This window comes from Ptiloglossa arizonensis, chromosome 9, assembly GCF_051014685.1.
Source record: "Ptiloglossa arizonensis isolate GNS036 chromosome 9, iyPtiAriz1_principal, whole genome shotgun sequence".
Taxonomy (NCBI): Eukaryota; Metazoa; Arthropoda; class Insecta; order Hymenoptera; family Colletidae; genus Ptiloglossa; species Ptiloglossa arizonensis.
In genome coordinates, this window is record NC_135056.1 from 18,871,064 (window position 1) to 18,893,263 (window position 22,200).

General features: G+C 52.2%; 1 protein-coding gene across 3 annotated transcripts in view; it reads left to right on the forward strand.

Annotated features, from left to right (window-relative positions):
- The window catches only part of LOC143151736 (irregular chiasm C-roughest protein), a 185,800-nt gene that overhangs the window by 155,887 nt on the left and 7,713 nt on the right, over positions 1 to 22,200 (forward strand). For all 3 annotated transcript variants that reach the window (XM_076321155.1, XM_076321157.1, XM_076321158.1), the window contains exons 4-7: positions 16,444 to 16,644; positions 17,771 to 17,898; positions 20,126 to 20,277; positions 21,595 to 21,905. In XM_076321155.1, the coding sequence (XP_076177270.1) occupies positions 16,444 to 16,644; positions 17,771 to 17,898; positions 20,126 to 20,277; positions 21,595 to 21,905 (792 nt within the window). The remainder of the gene's footprint in view (positions 1 to 16,443; positions 16,645 to 17,770; positions 17,899 to 20,125; positions 20,278 to 21,594; positions 21,906 to 22,200) is intronic.

The following is a 22,200-nucleotide window of genomic DNA, read 5'->3' on the forward strand; positions in this document are numbered from 1 at the left end:
ATACAAAAAAAAAAGAAACAGGAAAAACGTGACCAAAGAGAAGGAAGGGGATAGCAGTTCGCACAATTCCCTAATTACCGAAAGAAGATTCGCATACTCTATCAAGTTCAACGTTTAATTACGGGAAAAGAGTCAAAAGTAAAATACAAATTACCGTGGATCTCGTTCATGAACCTTATAAAGAGATCCAGCGTGATTTAAAGCGCGTTCTCGACGGAAACGCCGACGAGTCATTAACGGGGAGCTAAGGGCCGAATAGTCCGCCCATGAAACGAGAACTAATTTAAAAACGGAAAGGTCGTTCTTGGCAACGTAAACGGCCGCGAGAGAGCCCGAGGAGGCCGAAATAACGCGTTAAACCGTATTACGTCGGACACAGAATTACCGCGCGAAAGCTCTGTCCTTTCCGCGCGGCGTTGACAAAGGAACGCGTTGTTTCCCTCGCGGTGGCACGGGAGAGGAATATTCTTCAAACGCTACGGAGATGACGAGCGTCCGCGTCCGCGTCCGCGTCCGCGTCCACGACCGTGCCTACGCGAGGTACACAACCAACGTATAACCGCGCGACGATGCTTTTTGGCCCGATGTTTTGGCATTCGTCTCCAGGCGATAGACGGGCCGCCGAAACGCTTTTAAACCGGGCAGAGAAGTGACTCGACGAAATGGCAGCTTGACCGAGTTCGGATCCGCCTCGAGGCTCGAACAGCCCGCGGCGTTGTCGCTGCTGTAAAGGGAAAACCGGATCTTTGAGGGTTGCCGCGGACTCGGCCGTGCATCGCGGGGAAAAAAACGCCCGCGAGATAAAAGACCGACCGGGGAAAAAGCTCCCGCGCAACCACGGCCCCGGTTTCGATTCTCCCGTCTTTGTCTATTTACTTTTGCGCCAGAGATGTTTTTGCACGCGCGTACACCGCGGTGAACCCGGGCGGGACGAGGTAACGGGACTCCCTTTCAATTCCACCTAGGCACGATGCCATTTGAATAATGGTATCGTTAATCCCTTAGCAAAGGAGGTGCTGTGCTCGATGAACCGTCCATACGTTATCCAGGTGAAGTTATCTTCGGACGATCGACGTACGCGGTCTCCCGTTCGAAACGAGGACGATTCGAGACGTCCGAGTGCGTTCCGTTTACTCGTTGAGAGCTCGGGATCGACGTTAACACGGAGAAGACGCTCTCTTTTTTTCTTTCTCTCGTCCGAGAAGAACAGAAGCGTATCGAAAACGTTGGAGCGCTCTGAACGCGTAGATGGAACCGAGCGCTCTTAACGAGCAGGCGCAGCGAAACGTCTCCTCGAGCACCGTTCGTTTCTTTGAATCTCGGGAGGGAGATCCGCGCGAGTAATCCTCAGCTAGGCTGTTGAAACGAACGCGAACGTTGAACGCGTTCGAAATCTCAACGAGCCGGTTTCCCGAAATCGGAACGGTATTCTAATTTCGTCGTGGGTGGGCTTATCGGATCGATGACGTAATAAAGAGCGGCGCGCGGGGGATATCGATGATGCGGCGTTAATGCGCCGGCCGATTCGCGACACCGCGAACAATTTCGCGGCGGGCGGTCCACGCCGCTAATTCACCATTCGTTCTGTGCGCGTTGCGGCCGCGATTGCATTCGTTAATACAGAAATCCGTTTTCGATCGCGTCGGTGCCGCGCGGCGAGCGGGTGCCTTTCGGCCTAGATAAATAACGAGTCGCGGGGATTGTCGTCGACGCGGGAACCGGCGAAAAATTAATTAAATTTGTTTCGCGGCCGTTCGGCGCGACGCGGTATCGCGCGCCCGCGCCCGTGCCCGCGCCCGCGCCCGCGCCCGCGCCCGTGCCCGCGCTCGCGCCTCGCGCGTGGTTTTTAATTAAAATTACGCGCGAATCCCGCTGATTAATGCCGTTACACGGGAAACCGGGTGGCTGCCGCGGCGAGGGCCACTACGCGAGGCGGCTCGTGGCTCTCGAAACGCGTCTGCAAACATTTTACGTTCGAGGATCGAGGAAACGAGCGATTCGCTGATCCAGCGATCGAGAGACCGGGTTCTTCCTCGCCGATGGATCGAGCCACCGGTCCACGGATCCCAGCTCGCGAAAATCTCTCTCGGAAAGCTGGCGATCGAACGGTCTGCCGCACGGGATTCAATTATCACCGCCCACTGTGCTATCGTTGCCACGGCCATTCGACCGAGGCTTCTCCGGTTTCATAAACATTATCGGTCCGCGGGCGTAGGAAAGCGTAGCAGAAACGATCGTACGGCTCCGAACGAGGAAGAGAGCTTCTACGCGATGACCCTTGGGCTCGCTAGGTATGTACGTAGCTCGAATCCACGCGCGGCCACGGAACGATCGTCGGAATTTCAACGCCGCGGACGGACGCGGACGGGGCGACCGGTCCATGAATTAAACAAGACGGTAAATAAACCGAGCCGACGAGTCCGCGCGAGAACGCTCCACGCGTTCCCTACGAGTGCTTAAAAGAGTCATGCCGCTGCCGCTGGTGCTGCAACTACCTGCCTGCCAGGTACAGCGCCGATGGAAAGTATTCCAGAAACCCGACGAGATACGATCACGGGCAATTACCGTAACGTCGACGCTTAATTAGCGAAATTATGCGAGTCCTTTTTCGCTCCTCCGTAAAGCGAATCGTGTACGATACCCACCTGGGTGTGGCTCTCGGAATAGAAACCAAGAAGCACCGCGCGCGCGTCCAGGGAGATAAGGTCGAGCGAATTCGGTGCTCGGAACGAGGCGGAGAGAATCGAAAGTTTCTTTTCGTTCCCCACGGGGTCGCGCTTCGGGAGTTTTGCAATTATTTAGCCGCGTCCGAAAAAAAGAACGAAAGAAAAAAAACCACCCCGTTGTAACCAACGACGGAGGGGGAATCGTTTCGCGCACGGTCCATTACAGTGCAAACGCGCGACATGCTGCAAACCGTGACCAAGCGAGTTTATTCACCGCGCGCCGACCATCATCCGTCCCCCTACCCCTCGGAAATCCCCGAAAAACCGCGAGCCCGAAAAAAATATCATCGCTCGACGGTACGCCAGCGCCGAAAGATAGTTACACTCTGGTTTACCCCGGGCGAAAAAAACCTCCTTCCGTTCCTCTGCTCTCCGCTCGAAAATAGCGGGGAAAAAAAAACCGGGGAGAGAGAAAAAAAAAAGAATAAAGAGGGGAGGAGGGCGACGAGGAGGAGGAGAAGGAGATGAAAAAAAAAGCAAAAAAAAAACAAAAAAAAAAAGAACCCGGAACAGAACAAAGAGAAAAGCGAGCAGCCGCCCCGATCCGTTGTAATTCGTCGATTACGCGCGTTCCTGGTCCTCGGCCGTACACGGTCGGGGAAATAATCGCGAAAAACCCACCGCAGAACTCCGACCATTGTTTGGTCGTTGAAAGCTCTCGCGGCGGAGCACAAACGCTCTTGGATTGATCCGCGCGATAACGCGCGTGTGCTGGCTCCACTTTCGTTTTTTCGAGAAAAAAAATGTTTTCCATCGGGCGGACGGGTATCGCGCGTGCGCGGCCGCTGAATTGTCTCGAGGCGCGCGAGAACCGTGGGACGAGAGGGAGAGCCAACCGCCACCGGAATGGGATCGCGATCCCAAGGACGCGCGGCGGAGCTCGGTTATCGATAACAGAGGCGAAACCTGCCGAACGGCGGACGGCAATTATCGCGTTGCTCGTCGAGCGGGACGAGCACTCTGGCTCGCGAACCGTGCGAGCAATCAAAAGTGAAGGGTCTACGGCGAACAGCGCAGAGACCGAACGCCGAGAGAACTGGTGGGGAGCCAACGACTCCGAGGAACAGGTACCGCTGACGCGGTGGGGGAAAGAACGAGCGCGATGCTGCGCGGTGCTACGGCGCCGATTCGTTGCTCCGTGCTCGCGCGAGAATCGTGATATTTCCGATCGCGAACAACGGTTCGGCAAGCGTCGATCGGCACTGCGCGTTCGCATCGATTACGCGGAGCAGAGCGCGCGCACGTCCAGACTCCTGACCGATACGCATCCGGCGAATAATTTCGCCGCTCATCCTCGTCTCGAGGACAGACGCGTGAATCGCTCCGCGCTTCTGCCACCGTGACGAGAAGCCCCGCTCGAGGATAACGACAAAAGTGGGAGGCAGAGTGAAAGAACAGCGCCGGTTTCCCGCGTCGAAAATCATCGGGGATAATTAAAACGGGCGACGAGAGCGTAACGACCACGCGGAACGAGCGGTCGTTTTAAATGGCACGCACCACGCGCGTCCTCCGCAAAAGCGCAAAAGCGTCGAATCGACGGGGATGATAGCGATACGGATAATTGCGTTTCATTTAAACGAAAGCGTGTATTCCGCCCGCTCTCGCGCGTTGGACGCGACTCGACGCGACTCGACGCGACGCGACGCCTGGCTTCCACCAGGCGCAGCGCGGCGGACAGCGTCGTATTCACGCGGTTCAATCCACCGCGAGCGATTTCCCTCGAAAATTCCCGCAGTTTTCTCGCCGTCCGATCGGAAACCCCTCGACTTTTCATCGAGCCGTTCCCGCTTTATTCGTCCGTGTATTCTGCACCGGTATCTCGCTTCCGCCGTTGTCCGGCGATATAGCTTTCACGCGCCAAAACTCCCTCGACCGTTGGCAAAAAAAGCCGAGGAAAAAAAACGCGAACGAAAATAAACGAAAAATCGAAGAACCGAACGGCGACACCCGAATGGGAAAAACGAGACGTGGAAAGCATCGAGAGCCTTTGACGCCGCGAAAGTCGCTCGTCATCGGCCCGAGAGCGTCGTTCGAGCGAATCAGATATTCGTTCACGGTGTCGACGGAACCGGGGAAATCTGCCCGGAGAAAGACGATTCGACCGAACAACGCTTCTCGGTCGCTAAAGCGCAACGTGACGATCCGCTCGGAAGTTTCGTTCCCTCGAACGAATCGAACGAAAAGAAAAAAAAAAGAAGAAATGTTCACGGAAATGGAACAATGGTTCGAAACGTAGAAAACGAGGGGAAACTCGACGCGCGTAAACGAATCACTGATTTCCAAACGTCGAGTTTCGAATCTTGAAGAGAATTCGTTCACCCCGAATTCCAGCCGGTTGCCGGGTCCCAAGGTATAGAGCGAAATTGAAAAACTAAAACGGGTTCGAACGTCACTGTCCAAACACGAAACGCCAAGGGAAACACTGTTAACCGTTGGGCAAGAACACACGCCTCGAGCATAACACGGTCACTATCGAAAACACAATCGGTCGCGAATATTTGAAACACGCTCATTGTCCGGGCACCGCCGCGGTGGGTGCACCGTGTTGTGCACGGTCTCTGTTATTTCTAAATATACGAATCTCGTTGAACTACTCCCGTGGTAAACGTTTCCATGGCGACCCGCCTCGTCTAAACTAACCCTCGCGATATTAGTTTCTGATAAAGCCGGACGGTTACCCATCGAGAGAGAGAGAGACTGCTCGCCGGTGCCGAAACGTAGCTCGATAGCGATGCAAAGCTCTTTAAGCTTACTCCCCTCGCGGCCCCTTTCTTCCTCGAACGTTGCGCTATTTCCGAATCGAGTAACGCGTTACCGTGAGATTCCACCGAATTGTCCCGTTCGTAATTTACGTTGCAACTTACCGAGCGTCCTCCGTGTTTTTCCTGTTAAGCGACCGACGGGAGTTCTTCGACAAACGTTTCATTAGGTCGGTCGTAGCGGTCGGGGGTGGAGGAGGAGTACGGTTCGTTCGGTGGGAATGGATCGTTGCAAGTTCCGCGAATTTTGTCCCTGGATTACGCGACTCCCGACATTTATTTTTGTTTCCCCCGTGTCGAACTCGTCGGGGAGATTCCGTGCCAACCGGGACGACGATCGAACCTCTCGGGAATGGAGACGCTTTTCGATTCCTCGGTGTCTCCGATCTTCGTCTTCCGACCATTGATTAGCCATTCGGATAACAACGACAGGATCGTGCATAATGTATTTAGTTCGTTTCGTCGCCACCCCCGCTCGGACGTATAATTCGATAGCCACCCCGGTTGTACGAACAAAAAAGGATCTTCGTCGAAGCTCCTCCTCTTCGTCGTACGAGTCGAAAATTAATATTAAACAGTCCTCGGGGCTCGTATTTTGGTCGAGTGAATCGGACTTATCGCGATCCCAGCGCCGTTCCAATTATTGCGCCCCCTCGTACGACTTTTTCATCCTCTCCGTTCTTGAACCCGCAGCCACTCCGTTCGCCTCGAGCCATTCTTCTTTCCGCTCGAGCCTCCGTTTCTCTCTCGTTTCCTCGTAACTTCGTAGTTCCGCAAGTTCTTTCATATTGTTGCAGAAACTTGCCGCGAAGCATTGCCAAGTTTTCTCGAGACAAAATTTTAATATCGCTGTCGCGCTCTTAATTCTATTACCGGGGATCAAAGGAAACGTTTTCCGCCGAGCTCGCCTCCGGCGGGCCATGCAAATAGTACGAATTTAAGGAATGAAAAACACCCCCGGAAGCTGCTGCATACATTCATAAGAGGCGACGTCGCGAACGTTTTATTAAAAGAAATCCCGAAGGGGGCGTGGACGGGTGCAGGGACGAGGGGGCGCGAGGCCCCGTTAAAAATTAGGCTCGGACGCCACGGATATCGAGAACGAACCAACGAACCCCGTACCCCGACCCCTGGATACGGGCCAATTGCAGATGCAGGAATTAACGCGATATTTGTCCTGTCACTGTTCGAACGACCGTATTATGCGTCGTACTCCGTAACGAGGACATTGTGTCCCGAATTATTAGAACGCGAGCGTTAGAATATTTCCGCGGGCGAATCCGGTGTTACTTTTCGATCCGGGTACGAGTATCCGCGAAACGGCGGATATTTCCGACATCGAGTGATCGAGAAACGCGCAAATGCTTCGCGAACCTGTACGATCGATCGAGGAATCGAAATCGACGCGAGAAGAGTTCCCATTCCCCTTCGAACGCTTCGAAGCTGGGAACTTTCGCCCCAAAATTACTTTCGTCTCCGTTGAAATTTCGCGAGGACTCGACAATCGGAGCGCTCTGTACTATACATATAAAAAGAAAAAAAAAAACGAAATAGAGAAAAACAATCATCCACCGACACGGACACGACCGAGAGAAAACGGGAATCGCGACCAGGGAGAACCCGGTGCTCGCGATTTCCCGGGAGGTTGGCCGGGTGTCGCGATTCCTTCTCTTTTTTTTTTCTTTTTCTTTTTCTTTTTTTTTTTTTTTTCATTTTTTTTCGTCGTTCTCTATTTTTATTGCCCTCGTCCCAGCTCGAGCGTAATGCATTTTTACAATAATCCAAAGAAATCTCGAGCAGCTGAGTGCTTCGCGGGACGAGCGACGTTCGACGAGCGTCCCTTGTAAGTCGAGCCTCGAGGAGCGCGCACACCGGTTTTACACACGCGCACGTACACACGCGCCTCGCCACCGCGTGAAATCCGCGGCGGTGGCAGCTACGGCGTCGCTTCCCGAAAGAGTTCTTACGCGGCTTTTACGCGACGCGGCGAAAAGGACTTTCTGGATTTACCGTGGAAAAGCCTTTTCCTTCTTTTCATTCCGGGGGCGGAGCGACTGGGTTCGTTCTGTAGCTGGCTGGCTCGCTCGCTCGCTCGCTCGCTCGCTCGTTCGTTCGTTCGTTCGCTCGCGGATGTCAAGTGCACGCCGGGCGCCGCGCGCCACCGCTCGGTCTCGTTTCGCGGCTTGGAAACGCTTCCACGCGGCTACGACGTCTGGTACCGGCTAAACCAGGATGGTAATTATAACGGTATAACGCGTGTCGCTCGATAACGCGCGGCCGCGGTGGATAATTAATTTCATTAGGAGGGCGAACAGTCGTTTTTGCCGGACCAACCGGCTCGTCTCGCCTTTGTCGTTCACCCGGCGGTGATTCCTATCCAACGAAACTCGATGGGGCTCGTTCGTTCTGTTCGCCGATTACGCTCTCGCAAAGTTCCCTGTTGTATTTACGACTGCTTAATGAGGTAACGCGAGACGCGTCGCTCGCGCTCGGCGATGAAAAAAAAAGGAAGAGGAGCGAGAGAGAAGGGGAAGAAAAAAATAGAAGGAGAAAAAAATACAAGCGTCCAGATGCCGCGCAACGACGCGTCTCTGGCACGCAATTCCGCGCGAATTTCCACGGGATTGTAAATCTTGCTGGCGGTGCGGTCGCGACGATGTGCACTTGATTCGAACAATTCTACCCGCGGTGCCACGGATTCACGGAATGCATTAAGCACGTTCCGTTTGGTAGAACGAGATTTATGGCTGTGCATTCTACCGATCGGAGATCGGAACGCGCGCCAACGTGGATCCGGGGTAACGCGAGATCGGATTACACGGCTGTCCAAAAATCACGGGTTACACCACCGATGACGAAACAATCTTCCGGGAGGGTCTTAATAACGGAGCGGAATGCGTGTCGAAAAATCTCCGGTTACGCGACGATGACGAAGCGATCTTCGTAAAGGTTCTCGTGGCCGTCGAAGTATACGCGTACTGTTCACGATTGCGAAGAATGCACGCGGGACACTCCGGTACTGTCGATGCATTTCATCGATATCGTACATTCGACGGACCACCTAACGACTCGATTTTCTTCGTAAGAAACGAATTAAAATGCTCTTTTATCGTGAGTTTTAAAGGATCTTCGAGCACTTGTAATTTCTCTGGCCGTCGGTTGGAGACGAATGCAACGAGTATTTAAAAAACGAACAAAGGTTACAGGTTCGTGCGCGAAAATCCACGTAGAGAGAAAGCACGCACAAATACCGCGACATAGTATCGGGATGAAAAAGAATCGAGATAGGTGGTCCAGGTCGTATCGCGAAGCACGCGTTGCGCGAAATTACCGGTAATCATGGTCCGTGGCGAACGGTTCGCGAACATCGACGGTATGCGAAAACGTTAATTCGCGGGGCAACAGACGCCTTCGCAAACGAGCTCTCTGCCCGCTGGAGCGAAGGAAGACGAGGAAACCGAACGAGAACGGAAATCGACGGCCTCGTCCGCGTTCCGATCGAATTTCTGACAGCCCGCCGAAGCGTCTGGAGTTTATCAAGTCCGAGGAGCTCGTTCGAATACCGTGCCGAGGATGGCTGCTGGCCCGTTGAAGTAAGTAGAAAGCCAGCTCGTTAGGGAATCGGCGCTGGGCCAATTTATTCGATCGAATTATCCGAACGGGGTGGAACGAAACGCGCCACCGGAACCGGAAAAAGATGGTACCTCTTCCATCGGCCGTTTGGTTCGATCGCGGCGTCTCCCGAGCCGTGATTCGACCATCGAGATACGACCGTGGAACGGTTGTATTTATTAATAGGACGCCACGATCGCCCGCTAATAATTCACCGATGCCGAAACCGTATCTGTTAATCGTATCGCGAATAATGTAACAACGGAGAGGTTCTCGTTGGGCAACGATCGGGCACCTCGCGGCTAATAATTTCCCGTGGGTATCCTCGAGCGAGCAAACATCGCCGCGGTTCCCGCAAGAGACAAAATCGTCCTGGCAAATGTTCCTTTTACCCCGTCAGAGCCTGTTTAATTACCAGTTGCCTGGCAGCTCTTGGTTCGGATGAAAGGCGACCGAAGAAAGAGGATCGCGAGAGAGGGAAGGGATCGGAGAGAGGAGACCCACCCGTTCGGCCGGTAGCCGGAATTACCAACGGGATCGCATCGTTCCCTTCGGCTCTGGTTTCCCAATTAACGTCGATAAGGCCGACGAGCGACGCGCGTCCGTACGAGAACGCCGCGACGCTCGAGCTCGGCTGATTCGACCAGGCCGTAGGCTGGATCCGATTAAGATGATTTATGCGTTTCATCGGGACGACCAACGACGCGACGAGTTCGTCTCGTAAACCGGGCCACCGTGTCACGAATTCGACGATACCTGCGCTTGACCTAGTACGATCGTACCCGCTTGTGCGCAACCGGAGCTTTCCACGGATCCGGAGAAAGTGTTTCGTGCGTTACTCGACTTTGCCTCTTCCCGCTCTCGATCGACCAGCGACGCTTTCGCTGTTCTCCAGACTCGGTGTTCCGTTCGATCGTTCGCGAGTACGGAATTCGACCTTGGATTAACATTCGCGGGAAAGATTCCACGATTGAAAATAAAACGAAGAGACGAGAAAATCGCGTCGTAGGTTTACAACGAGATCTTCGATCCCGTTAAAATGTTGTTTCTTTTTGGAGCTATTTCGAGCCGTAGGATCTCTCCGGACTCGTTTCGGTCCACGGTACGCATTCCTACGATTCGATCGCGAACGCGTAATTAAAACTAACCGATAGGTGGATAATACGCTTCGACGGAGATACCGTAAAAAAGCTCGTACCCTCGACGGTGATTGAAACGAATTCGATTCGGACGGGAAGAGCGCGACCGCGACTCCGTTTGCGGGGCAAGGGGTAAAAAATTGGTCGCGTACAAGCGAGGAAATACCGTGTACAAAAGCGAGGGGAAACCCGACGCCGATCTTACCGAGTGGTCTCTCCTTCCTACCTCCTCTGTTCAGCGTCGCTTCTCTTTCCCGGTTCTTAATTAATTCCATAAAGGACTATAAAGCACCCGTTAACGAACCGGCGCGGAAACATTAAACGAGATTACCTTACGCTTACGTGGAATTATAAAAATATAAGAGCGTTGGGGGAAGCTCGGCTGGAAATAAACGGGCAGAGCCAAGGTTACGGAGACACCGTTTCGCAAAAGGGGATTCTGCGCGAGGCTCCGCTCCGCTCCGCGAACGATCGCGGCTGACGTTCCCGGCGATATTTAGGTCGCTAAAAAGCCGCTCGACGGAAGAATCGGTGAACGCCGCCACGGAACGTTCACGGTGCATTTATTTAGGGTGGGACAGATCGATCGGGCGAGCTGCTCCGGGCACGTAATCGCGATTACACGCCGCGGGACTTTTCCCCGCGGATAAAATAGCTACGCGCGGCAATTCGAATCGCGCTCGCTCGCTCGCTCGCTACCCGCTACGGGCACAATGGGCGAACCGGGTACCGCACTGTGAATCCGCAGAACTTCTAATTGGAGCGGACGAGATCGATTTCCCGCGAACCCCGGCGTCGTCGCCGAGGAAAAGCGAACGCTAAGCGGGGCTGGTTCGGTTGCGCTCTCGGCGCGTGCACTCCGCGAACTCGAAACGGTTTCACGGTGCCGCGAGCCGAGATTCGCGACGATGATACTCGCTCGAAATCTCGTCGACCTTAAAGCCGCGAGCCCGTTTAAGCTCCATTTGTACCAACGACGAGATTTCACTCGAAACGCCCGTCGAAACGCGACACTCGATCGCTTCTCTCGTCGTTATTTCCGATTCCGCGTTCACCGGACGGGGATCGAAACAACTCGAAACAAACGGAAAAAATAACGCTAACGAATCTTACGGCGAGCTCGGACCTCCTCGTCCAACGTAAATTATCGCGGGTACGATCGGAAATAATGACAAAACGCTATCGACTCGCGCTCGACTCGTTGGTAATATAAATGGACCTTTAACGGCGCGACACGGGCCAGCGCCGGACCGACGTCAACGCGCTCCCGTTATTATTATTATTATTGTTATTATTATTATTATTACTACTGTACCCGGTCGCGATGCATCGATGTTTCGCGAACGATGTTTTTACGATTTAATTGAAATTCTTGGGAATCCGATGATTTTAAGCGAATTAAAAAAATGTCGACGTTACGGAGCATCGGTGTTTTATCAGCGATGTATCGACCAACATCGATGACAGCTGCTCGATGCCGGTGTACATCGATACATCGATGTTTTTTCATTTTTTGCCATCCGTATGTGTAGTTCGAACGTGGATGCATCCATAACGGCACAGCATCGAGGCTCCTACGTATCGACAGCAACGAGATTCTCGACGAGAATGTTTTGCCGGTCGGACGACGATCGCATGCTGATCGCGTGCTGTTCGTACGTGGCAACGAGGCAGTTAGTTGCTCGTAAAGTGTCGCGTTATTGCTTTCGACGCGATGGAGGACGAAAAATTAATAGAATTCGTTCGCCCGTATCCAATTTTATGCGACTCGAGTCACGCGCGGAATTCACCTTCGGTTTCTTTTTTTTTTTTTTTCTACTTTTTTATTTCAATCGCGCACTCCTGGATACCCGACGTCCGTTAACTTTTTTATCGACCCCTTCGAGAACGAATTACTTTGTTCCGAACAAAGACGAACGCAAACGCGATGCTTGTCGCAACGATGGCCGAGATTTTACATTCCGCTAAAAGACGCGGAACGAATCTAACGTGCAGCGATCTGTTCGTTGACGTTCGTTCAACCGGACGGCTCAATTTTTATTCGTTCGTTGTGAAATATTTTACAATTTAAATTTAAATTTTTATTCAACGAGGAACGGACGAACGCTTATTTATCTTCTGTTCGGTTTCCTTTTTTTATCTCGATAAAAACTCTCCCATCTCGGAAATTTAATTATGAATATTTGTTCGGAATATCGTTGATTGCTTCTCCGTTACGGTGCGTAAAATGATTCGAAGATGTGCGCGCATCCCGTAGCTAATTCTTCTCGCGAACCTAATTCGCGACAAAGTACCCGTGTCCCTCTGGGGACAATTTCTCTCGATTTTCCCATGCCGGTGGAACAAAATCACGATCCCGGTAAAATCGTAAGAATATCCGAATTCGATTAGTCGGGAACTAATGCAACAAAGCGTGGAATTTTTTACACGGAACTCCCGGAACGATCTCTCGCTCGCTCGTTCTAGCGATCCTTCGAATACATCGATGGCGAAGCTCTCTCGACCCGTTTGTCAGCTTCTTCTCCGATCGTCGTTCCGATACCACTCGATACGGCAGATGCTGACCAGAATAGGTTACTTCGAGTCCCACTGTCGTCGCTGACGAGCATCGATCGAACGCAAAAAGCCCTGTTACAGCTGCTAGCCCTTACGAATTCACCGTCGAAAGAAACCGGTCTTACTCCAATTAGGACTCGCCGCTTCTCGTTACAGTAGATACATTCCTTCGGAATATTTCCGATCGGGGTCTCGCGCGTTCGAAAATAAAAAAAAAGGAAAAAAGGACAAAAGGAACTCGACGAAACAAAAGATCGCGAGTGCACTCCGCTGCTTGTCCCCAACCCGACCGAAAGCCCATTTTGTTGCGAGTTTCCCGGTCCTACCGTCGCACGGTTAACACAGCGTTTTCAATGAGCGTTTGTATTATTTCTCCCGTTGTCCAGAACCGAAGTCGATGATCCATCAGCGCGATTGCCACCGGTAACCCTCTCCACCACCGTTCGTTCCGTAGCCGTTCCGCGAAGCTAAAATGAAGTCGTCGAGCGAACGGTAAGGGGGCGCGAAGAAAGTACGTACATTTTCTCGAGTCAGGATGCAAGAGAAGTTCCTTGCCAAAGGGGTGGCGGGCGCGGCCCGCTCATCGAATATTCATCGAGCGGGGAAAAGAAATTCCAAAGACCGTCCATCCGGACCCGGAGAGATCGTTTCTTTCTTTTCTCGGTTCTTTCCCTCCCCCTCCTCCCCTCTTTCCGTGGAGGTTCGCGCGGCCTCTTGGACGTAATTGCGGCGCGTTTATTAAAATTACAACGCGCCTTAACGCGGCGTCGCGGCGAGCATCGTAAATAGTGCTCGAGCGAAGCGAGACGGTACTATGCAGTGATATGAGAGTGCAGAAGCACTGATGCAGCATGCCTAATTATAGACGATACGATCGATTCCCGTCGGTGCAGCTACGGCGGAGCAGCCAATCCCTCTCTCTCTCTCTCTCTCTCTCTCTCTCTTCCTTTCTCTTTCTCTCTCTCTATCGTTCTCTCTATCGCTCTCTCTCTTTCGATCTCCCCTTCTCTCTGTCTCTCGCTCTCGCTTTCGTGTGTGCACATACGGTGCATATACACTTGCACGCATCCACCCCGTTCCCCGTTCGCGATACGTGCGCGCGTTCGGATCACCTAGACGAATAATAGAGGAGCACCTGAAAAGTGTATATCGATGCTCGTCGAGCAGGCAATAGCGAGATTCTTTCGGCGGTCCGTTCTCTCGGCGAGTACACTTTCATTATCCGGATAGCCGAACAAGTGCTCGATCGCGTAAGCACGTAGCCGCGGCGCGCGTTCGATTTTCCAGAGTTTCAGCCGGAAAACGATGTCGGTCGGTTTCCTTCGCGATTCGCGTCGTTTGCCTTGTTAACCATTAATCACCGACACAGAAGAGACGATACGAGTTCCGAGAATACAGTTCCTACGTTGGTTCTCCTACGCTCGGTTCTGTATTCTCGCCGGACGAACGACCCTGACTTCGTTCCGAGTTTTTCTCGTACGGGAAAAGCGGTAAACTGGACCTTTACGACGCCACTTGGATTTGTTTCCACCGCTCGCGCGCGCGCGCGAAGAATCGGGACTGTTTAACGATCGAGTTCGAAAACGTACCACCGTGTCACGTGCGCGACCGTTTCTCGAAATCTATCACGGTCCCCGCGATCTCGATTCTCGATTCGTTCGTTCGATATCTATCGCGTTTAAAATATCCATCGCGACGACGGTCGACCAACCGCTATTTCCAACGCGTCGCAAAGCTCGAAAGAGATTTTTCTTACCGCAAGAGTGAACTTTCCACATATATATACACGTGTATATATATGTATACTATATACTATATACGGAGTTTCCAAACAGGAAATCCACGCGGTTGAGAAACTGCGCAATAATTTCGGGAGTTCTCCACAAATAGCTACGCAACGGGAACATCGAACTACGGATTAACTCCGTATACGAGCGAACAGCGGCGTTTCTGACCGGAAACACCGATATCGATGGCGAACAGTGTCGAACTCGCGTCGCGAGATTTCTAATTAGAGCCGATTAGATCGATTTCCATGCGAGCTGATTCTCTCTCTCCTCTTCTGCCACCCAACCATCCCACCCCCCACACCCCCACGCCCCCCTCTACTCCGTCACACGAGCATCCGACCGAAACGGAGCGCGGAATCGTTTGAACAACGAGATGGCACGCTCGTCCTCGAGTCGGCGTCCCCGAAACGAGCTCGGCACCGAAAGGCGACACGCTATCCAACCTCGACCCAAACTCGTAACGAGGGTAGATTTTCAATCAGAGACTCGAAAGAGGGGTTGGAGGCAGGCTCGAATTAATTCCAGAGAAAATTTGAAAGTTCGGAGAGCGAAAGCTCCTCGCGACGAGGAGGCTCCGTGCTCCCTCGCTCGCGGTCGCCGGAAGCTCCCGCTGACCGGGATCCGGAACTTTACCGGAGCCGTTCGAAACCCGATCACGAAAATCGATCGTGGCCGATTTATTGAATAAAATATGACGCCGCCCGCCGTAATGTAATAACTTCCGATATGCGCGACCCGTGCTCTTACTTTCGCGAACTTCGCTCGTCCGATGCACTCTTTGCGGTGCTTTGTAAGTTCGAAATCGCGATGGATCTTCCGATGAAACTACCTTTTCTCGGGAGGGACGGTAATTTCAAGGGAATAAAACGGTTTTTCTTTCCCTTCGACGCGTTTCCCATCGCCCGCTGGACCCCCGGATTTGTATCCACCGATCGTGGACAGAGTGTGACGTTTAATCGCGCATATTGTTCCAGTTTACTTTTGCGCGAGTCAACGTTAGCGGTTGGAAATTAATTTCTCGAAATACCGTTGGAGATACGGCCCCGATGGTTGAGCAAACATCGAGGTAGAGATGAAAAATTGCGGAAGGGAAAACACGTACCACGATTACCGGTCGTATACCCAACGATGGATAATCTTTCTTCGAATCCAACGGTTGGATTTGAATATTTTCAACGAGGCGGGACGCGTTGAAACGTGGCTCAAAGGTTACGCAATACTTGCGATTCGCGCGCAGCTTCGATCCTAATTTTACATTTTCCGCCAATGTTGGAGAATACGAGAAACAACGGCCGTTGAAACGGGACGACGATAAATTGGAACGCGAATCGGACTCGTTATTCCGGCCGAAGGAATTAAAAATTCGAGTCTCGATTTAACCCGAATCGATCGCTGCGAAATTTGGAAAATACAATACCGGGCAAATGTATTTGAGACGGCCGGTTTGCGTTAATATTTCGTATTGTTGTTTAGCTGACACCGAATCGATAGAATTACGTACAAAGAAGAGAACGATAAATAAATAAATTTCCCCGATAGAAGCGCGAACGTTGCGATAAAAATGCGAATAACTGGAACGCTGCTCCTTGTTCGAAAACATTTGTCCGTTGGTACGAAACGGAACTTTCGGTCCGCTCGAAGTGTATTATACAACGTAGCTACCGTAGACCGAAACTTTCGAGCGAACTAGCCGCGAAATCGTCGTCTCGATAATGCCTGGACCCGTTGCTGTCCAAGTTCGAGGCGTCGTCACCGTATCGTCGGTTTCTCTCGATACCAACGTCAACGGTCCCTCGAAATAGCCTTCGCGTACAATTTCGCGTTAATAGCGCGCTCGTGATCGTTCCTGATTTCGTTTCAGATCACGTGGATCGACGGACTCGGAAACGTGCTGCACAGAGGAATCAAGACAACGAAGGACCTGTTCGACGACGGCCCCCTCTACACCGTGAAATCCGTCCTGAAGGTGATGCCGAGGAAGGACCACGACAACACGAAGTTCACGTGCCAAAGTCAGAACGCGGCCGACCGCACGCCGCAGAACGCCAAGCTGCGCGTCGAGGTGAGTCGAACAAGAGAGAACACAGAGGAACCGGCAGAACTGGGCCATCGCTGCTAAAAAGGGATTCCGGCTTTTGCGCATTTTTCTTGCCAACCCATTTTTTGCGAACGTCGGAACGAGATTAACGCGGGCCACGCGAATCCGGCCAGAAACGCGGTTAACGAGGTTGAAGAATAATTAACAACCCGAAAACCGGTCCTCGTTCGAAATCACCAGGTGCTACGATGGCTACCTTTCACATACGTCTCCGCTCCGTTTTCTTTCCGTGGACAATGTTGCTCTCGAGTAACCCCTCGATAAACGGTCCCGTTCTCCCTCCGTAAAACGTATTCAGTGCTCAACGCGAGCAAACGCGGTCTTGCAATATTGTTAGCGGTTGTAGCAAAAAACTTGGAATTTTGGAGGAATCCTTTGTTCCGTCTTTGCGAAAATATTAATAGATCGACGAGATTCCCTCGATGAAAATGAAATCAAACACGATCGTATTTGGACAATTTTTAATTCGAGTCGAATCATTTCTACAACGCACGAATGAAAATAGCCGGAACACGATCCAGTTCGGTTTCAATTTTTATCGGGAGAACCTCGCCGATCCGTTGGTAATACTCTCGCGAAGATACAAGGAGAAATATAAAAGTTGTTAACTCGTTTCGGTGTTGTCGCACCGATACGGCTTCGCTTCGAAACTCGGCTGTTGCGCTGACGGTGTATCTCGCGCGCGGTATCGTATTCGAATCGTATCTCGTTCTCTCAGCTCGTCGCTTCGTGGCCGATTCTCGGCTCGAGATACGAGATATCGATTCCGTGAACAAATTCGCCACCGACCCTCCTCAGAAGACGGTGTTGCGTTTTATCGAGGGGTTACACTCGCAAAACGATTCGCGGGAACATCGCAACGGAGACGCGTCACCGTATTAATTGTTGAAAAATCACGTTCGACGTGAAAATAAATTACGCGGATGGAGTTCCGGGAGTCACGCGAGCCGACGCGTTCTCGCGATCGATCGATGACGATGGTCGTGAAAGTTCGAGCATCGGCTCGCGTGACGTTTTCGAGCATCACCGCGCGTAACGTAACGTAACGTAACGTTCACCCACCGAACGCTTCGGCCATCTCGATTTTCAGGTACGCTACGCGCCAAAAGTGTCGCTGAAAATCCGCTCGGGGCTGGACAAGAACGATCGTATCGTCGAGGGAACAGAGCTCCGGTTCACGTGCCGCGCCGAAGCCAATCCACCGGATGTGGAGTACAGGTGAGCGATAGCGCCGCGAGTGACGCGAGTAACGCGAGTCCCTTGACTCTGGTTGCTCCAGCGACGAGGAGCGCGACCGACCGGGAGCCTGACAATCGATACGCGCCACGAGGATCCCTATCGAATTGGAAACGACGCCGCGGGTACAGAGGGTGTCAATGTCCGCGTTTGTGGTCCACGATTACCGCGATCGAACCAGGAAATTTAGTTGCCAAAGGTCCCTACCAAGACGTCCAATTAACCCTTTCAAGACGCGGAACACCGATTTTAATATTTATTCGATAGATATCCGGAGAACTCGAGGTTCGACAAATTTTCGGTGGAAAGGATTAAAAATGTCATCGTCGCTTCTAAGTACCGAAAGATCGCGCGATTATACGTTCGGACGATCGAACGAACGAAACGTTCATCGAATCTCGAAAAGCATTTCCGATCGAAAACGTTCGCCGATCGTAACATTTGTTTCTTGAATCCCAGCGAACTACTCTTTATTTTATCGTATCGTCTGAGGCGATCCATCGAGTCTCTGTTCAATACCGTTTAATCCGCGGATTACCACGGTTTTTCGGAGCTATCGTCTCTTGTATTTCGTCCGGTACGTTTCACGCAGCGAAATACCCTGTCTATTCGGTGAAATGGAGAACAGGTACGGAGGACGGATCACAGATTTCCGGGATCAGAGGGTGTTTATTTCGTGCGTTTTTACCGTACACGGGAGCGTTGTTTCGTCGAACAACGGTACCGTACGCCGGCACACACGGGACAAAAGGAGAATTAGCGAGCAATCGGTTGCAACACGGCGCGAGCGAATAATTGATACTCGTTACAAAGAGAGAACAATGTAAAGTTTAGAACAATGTTAGCCGGTCATTCGTTGCATTACGCGTTGTCTCGGTGCCCGTTTCGATAGTTTCGCGAGTTCTCTGTGAGCGTGAGCACGTTCGAACACCATAGTCCTGTTTGTTCTCGCGAGTCCGATAAAAGAGAGATCGCGAAACGAAAACGAAAGCGAACAAATGGCTCTCGGACATCCGTGACCGGGCCTGCGAAGGTACGCGAAGATGACGGGATGCCGTAACCGGGACTTAATCGAGTACAACTTTCGACGAAACATCCAACTCCACGACCCGTGTCTCGAATCGAAATCGTAAAAGTCTTCCACCGGGGGTACACCTTGCATGAACACGGACGCCTTTACGAGCAAACTTTTTACCCTCCGATCTTACGAAAATAATGAAACGGGAGATCGAGAATGGTCATTCGAAAGCTATTAGACGCGCAACTTTGATGAAAGTCGAGCGTGACGAACCTTACCGGCTCGCGTTTCACCTTCGTGACCTTACACCGAGTTCTCTGCTAAAAATTATCGACGATTCACGAACCCGTACAATTTCTGGTCATTTATTTTTCGAATTGTTTCCTTCTCGTTGCGATAAATACTCGAGCACGAAAAAGCACCGGGGGGATTTGCAGGGAAAATTTTTCGCGCGCGTAGGAGACGATAATAATTATTCGTGAGAAATTATTAAGCAGAGGTATCGCGAGCATCGCGTTCGCACGTTGATAATAAGATTTTGCGAAACAACGACCGGCGTATCCGCGAAAAGAAGTAGCTATCCACGGAGTTTAGCAAATAATTATGAGCGGTGGCGCGCGCGCAAGGAAAGGGTGTCGGGATCCTTTCCAAGATACACGAGCTCGCCAAGTTTCGTGCTCGGCCCATTCAGTTCCCCTCTTCTCTCTGCCGCTGGTAACGTATGTGAGTGCGATTCGACCGTTGAAAAGAGGCGCCTCTCTCCTTTATTGCCATCCGAAACGATCCTCGCCGCTCTTTTCATCGATTGTACCGGCGAGCGAGATAAATCTCGCGACTCCGCGTCGGCGGCTCGCGTTCCGAGTACGGACATAAACTACGATCTCTAGTAAAGATCGCTCGACGAGGGACGCGATTCCCGGAACTAATTCGCTAAGGGTTATCGTTTCCTCGTTTTCGTCCCCTCTGCGGACCGACGGGCGTCGATAGAAAAATGCTCGTCGAACGGAATACACGAACGCGCGAATAAAAATGGAACCGACGAGCAACAGGGGTGGAGGAGTACCACGAGCGGAGAATTTTTAAAAATCCATAATTATCCCCGAGCTTTTTTCAGCCCCGAGTCGGTGGCCTCGAAAGAGAGTCGCCGTAGATTATCGTGCAATTACACGTTCGTCTGTCCTCTCGCCTCAGGTGGTTCATCAACGAGAAGAAGGTCATCGGAGACTACACCACGGAGATGATCATCCACAACGCGACCCGCGATCTTCACGACGCGATCGTAAAGTGCGAGGTCCACAACGACGTCGGCAAGAGCGAGGAAACCGAGACACTGGATATCATGTGTGAGTGCGCCAACCGTAGGAACATCGAGACGAAAAGTCGAGAGGTTTATCCGATCCTTTCGAAAGTCGACCGACTTTCAGGATTTCCTCGCGGGGAGAACGATATTCGTTCTTCGCGAGAAACTCGTTCGTGTCGAAATCGATATTAAGGACCGCGCGAAACGGAATAATACGGAGAAAAGATTCTAGAAAAGCAACGACCACGCGTTCGAGAACGAATTCGATTTTCCCGGAAAATCTCGCGACCCTTTCCATTCGCATTGGAAAGTAGAAAAAAAAAAAAACATTTTCCCGAACATCGAATCGATATCGATACGGACGGTCCGCGCGGTTAATTTTGAAATCCATCGGGAGCGAATTTCTCTACACCGTGGGAAATATTTCGAGCCAGGGAAAGGACGTTGCGTCTCTCGAAACCGCTCGAAAGTTTTCCAGTTTTAGAATACGCGGGAAGTTCGGTTCAAAGTCCTATAACTTTGCCAATTTTCCGAATGTCACCGTAACGCTCCGCAATTACGTTTTCAAGACTTTAAAACTACCGTGGCAAAGAATCCGAAAAAAGTAAGAGAACCGATTCCGTTCGCCGCGTAAACCATCGGACACACGGACGGACGGACCACCTTGAACTCGAGTCAGAAATAATTCCTCGGACGGTAGCGCCGCGACGCGCCGCGGGGGCTCGCGGACCGAAATTACGTGTCACGAATTTTCCGCGGAACGAGACGAACGGAGTTTCCCCGAGTTTCACCGAATCTGCGCGTTATTATACGCTGAGTCGTCCCTTTCTTCTATATATTCGGTTCGTTCGGCCAACGGTTACGCTCCGATATCGTTTCGCGTCGCGCTACTTAGCGATCGGCGAACAGAGATAGAGAGAAGAGAAAAGAATCTCCGGGCTCTTCGCGAGTTTCGCGCCGCGACGAGCATCAGCGAAATTCGGGATCGCGGTTGTCGAAAGCGTGGGGGAAGGATGAATTGGAGCCTCTTAGGGGCGAGAGAGGGTTCGTCGGCGTATTTTCGGGGAACGCCGCGTTCTCCGTGAGCTCACGGTCGATTTATGGTCGTCGTTTTCGGGCAATAGAGGAACGCGAGTCTTCGGCCCCCTCTCTCATCGCAGCTCGCGTAAACGTCGTAGAAAATTGGGGGCCTGGCTGCGGGAACGATTTCGAGCCGACGCGAACGTGGTCCACACAAATACACACACACACACGCTCTCTCTCTCTCTCTCTCTCTCTCTCTCTCTGTTTCTCTTACTCTCTTCGAAAGCATCGTATCAATCTCGCGGGATTATCGGTGAGGGAAAATTGAATTCCGCAGACGGGCCGCAGTTTCGGCACCCGCCAGTCTCCGTGGAGACGCAATACGGGGCGACGGAGATCTTGCAGTGCGACGTGGACGGGAACCCGAGCCCGGAAATACGCTGGTACCACGAGGACTCGGAGCGACAGGTCGCCACTACGCCGAACATAAGCGTGGTGGTGAATCACGAGACCGCCGGACGTTACTTCTGCAAGGCTCGCGTGCCCGGTTTCCCGGAATTGACGGGCTACGCGAACATCTACATCCGCGCCTCGCCTAGCATCGTGTCGCAGAGGGTTCAGTACGTGCCCGACGAGGGAGTCGTCAAGGTACACTTTTCGCGTTTATACTTCCTTCCAAACGATTTCGACCCTATCTCCCTCCCCCATCCGTAATCGCGCCGTTTTCGATCTTTTTAAACCCTTTAACCGGCCGGTGACGCGCGACGGATTTTGCGACGGATTTCGCGACGATATCCCCGCGCCAACCGAGGGCTTACGAGACGAGTCCGTCGATCGCGAGTTCGTTTTTCGAGGTCCCATAAAATCCGACGAAAATAGCACGGTCCCGATTTATGCTCCCATAACTTCACCCACGGGGATTCCCGTTTATGGAAAATACGCG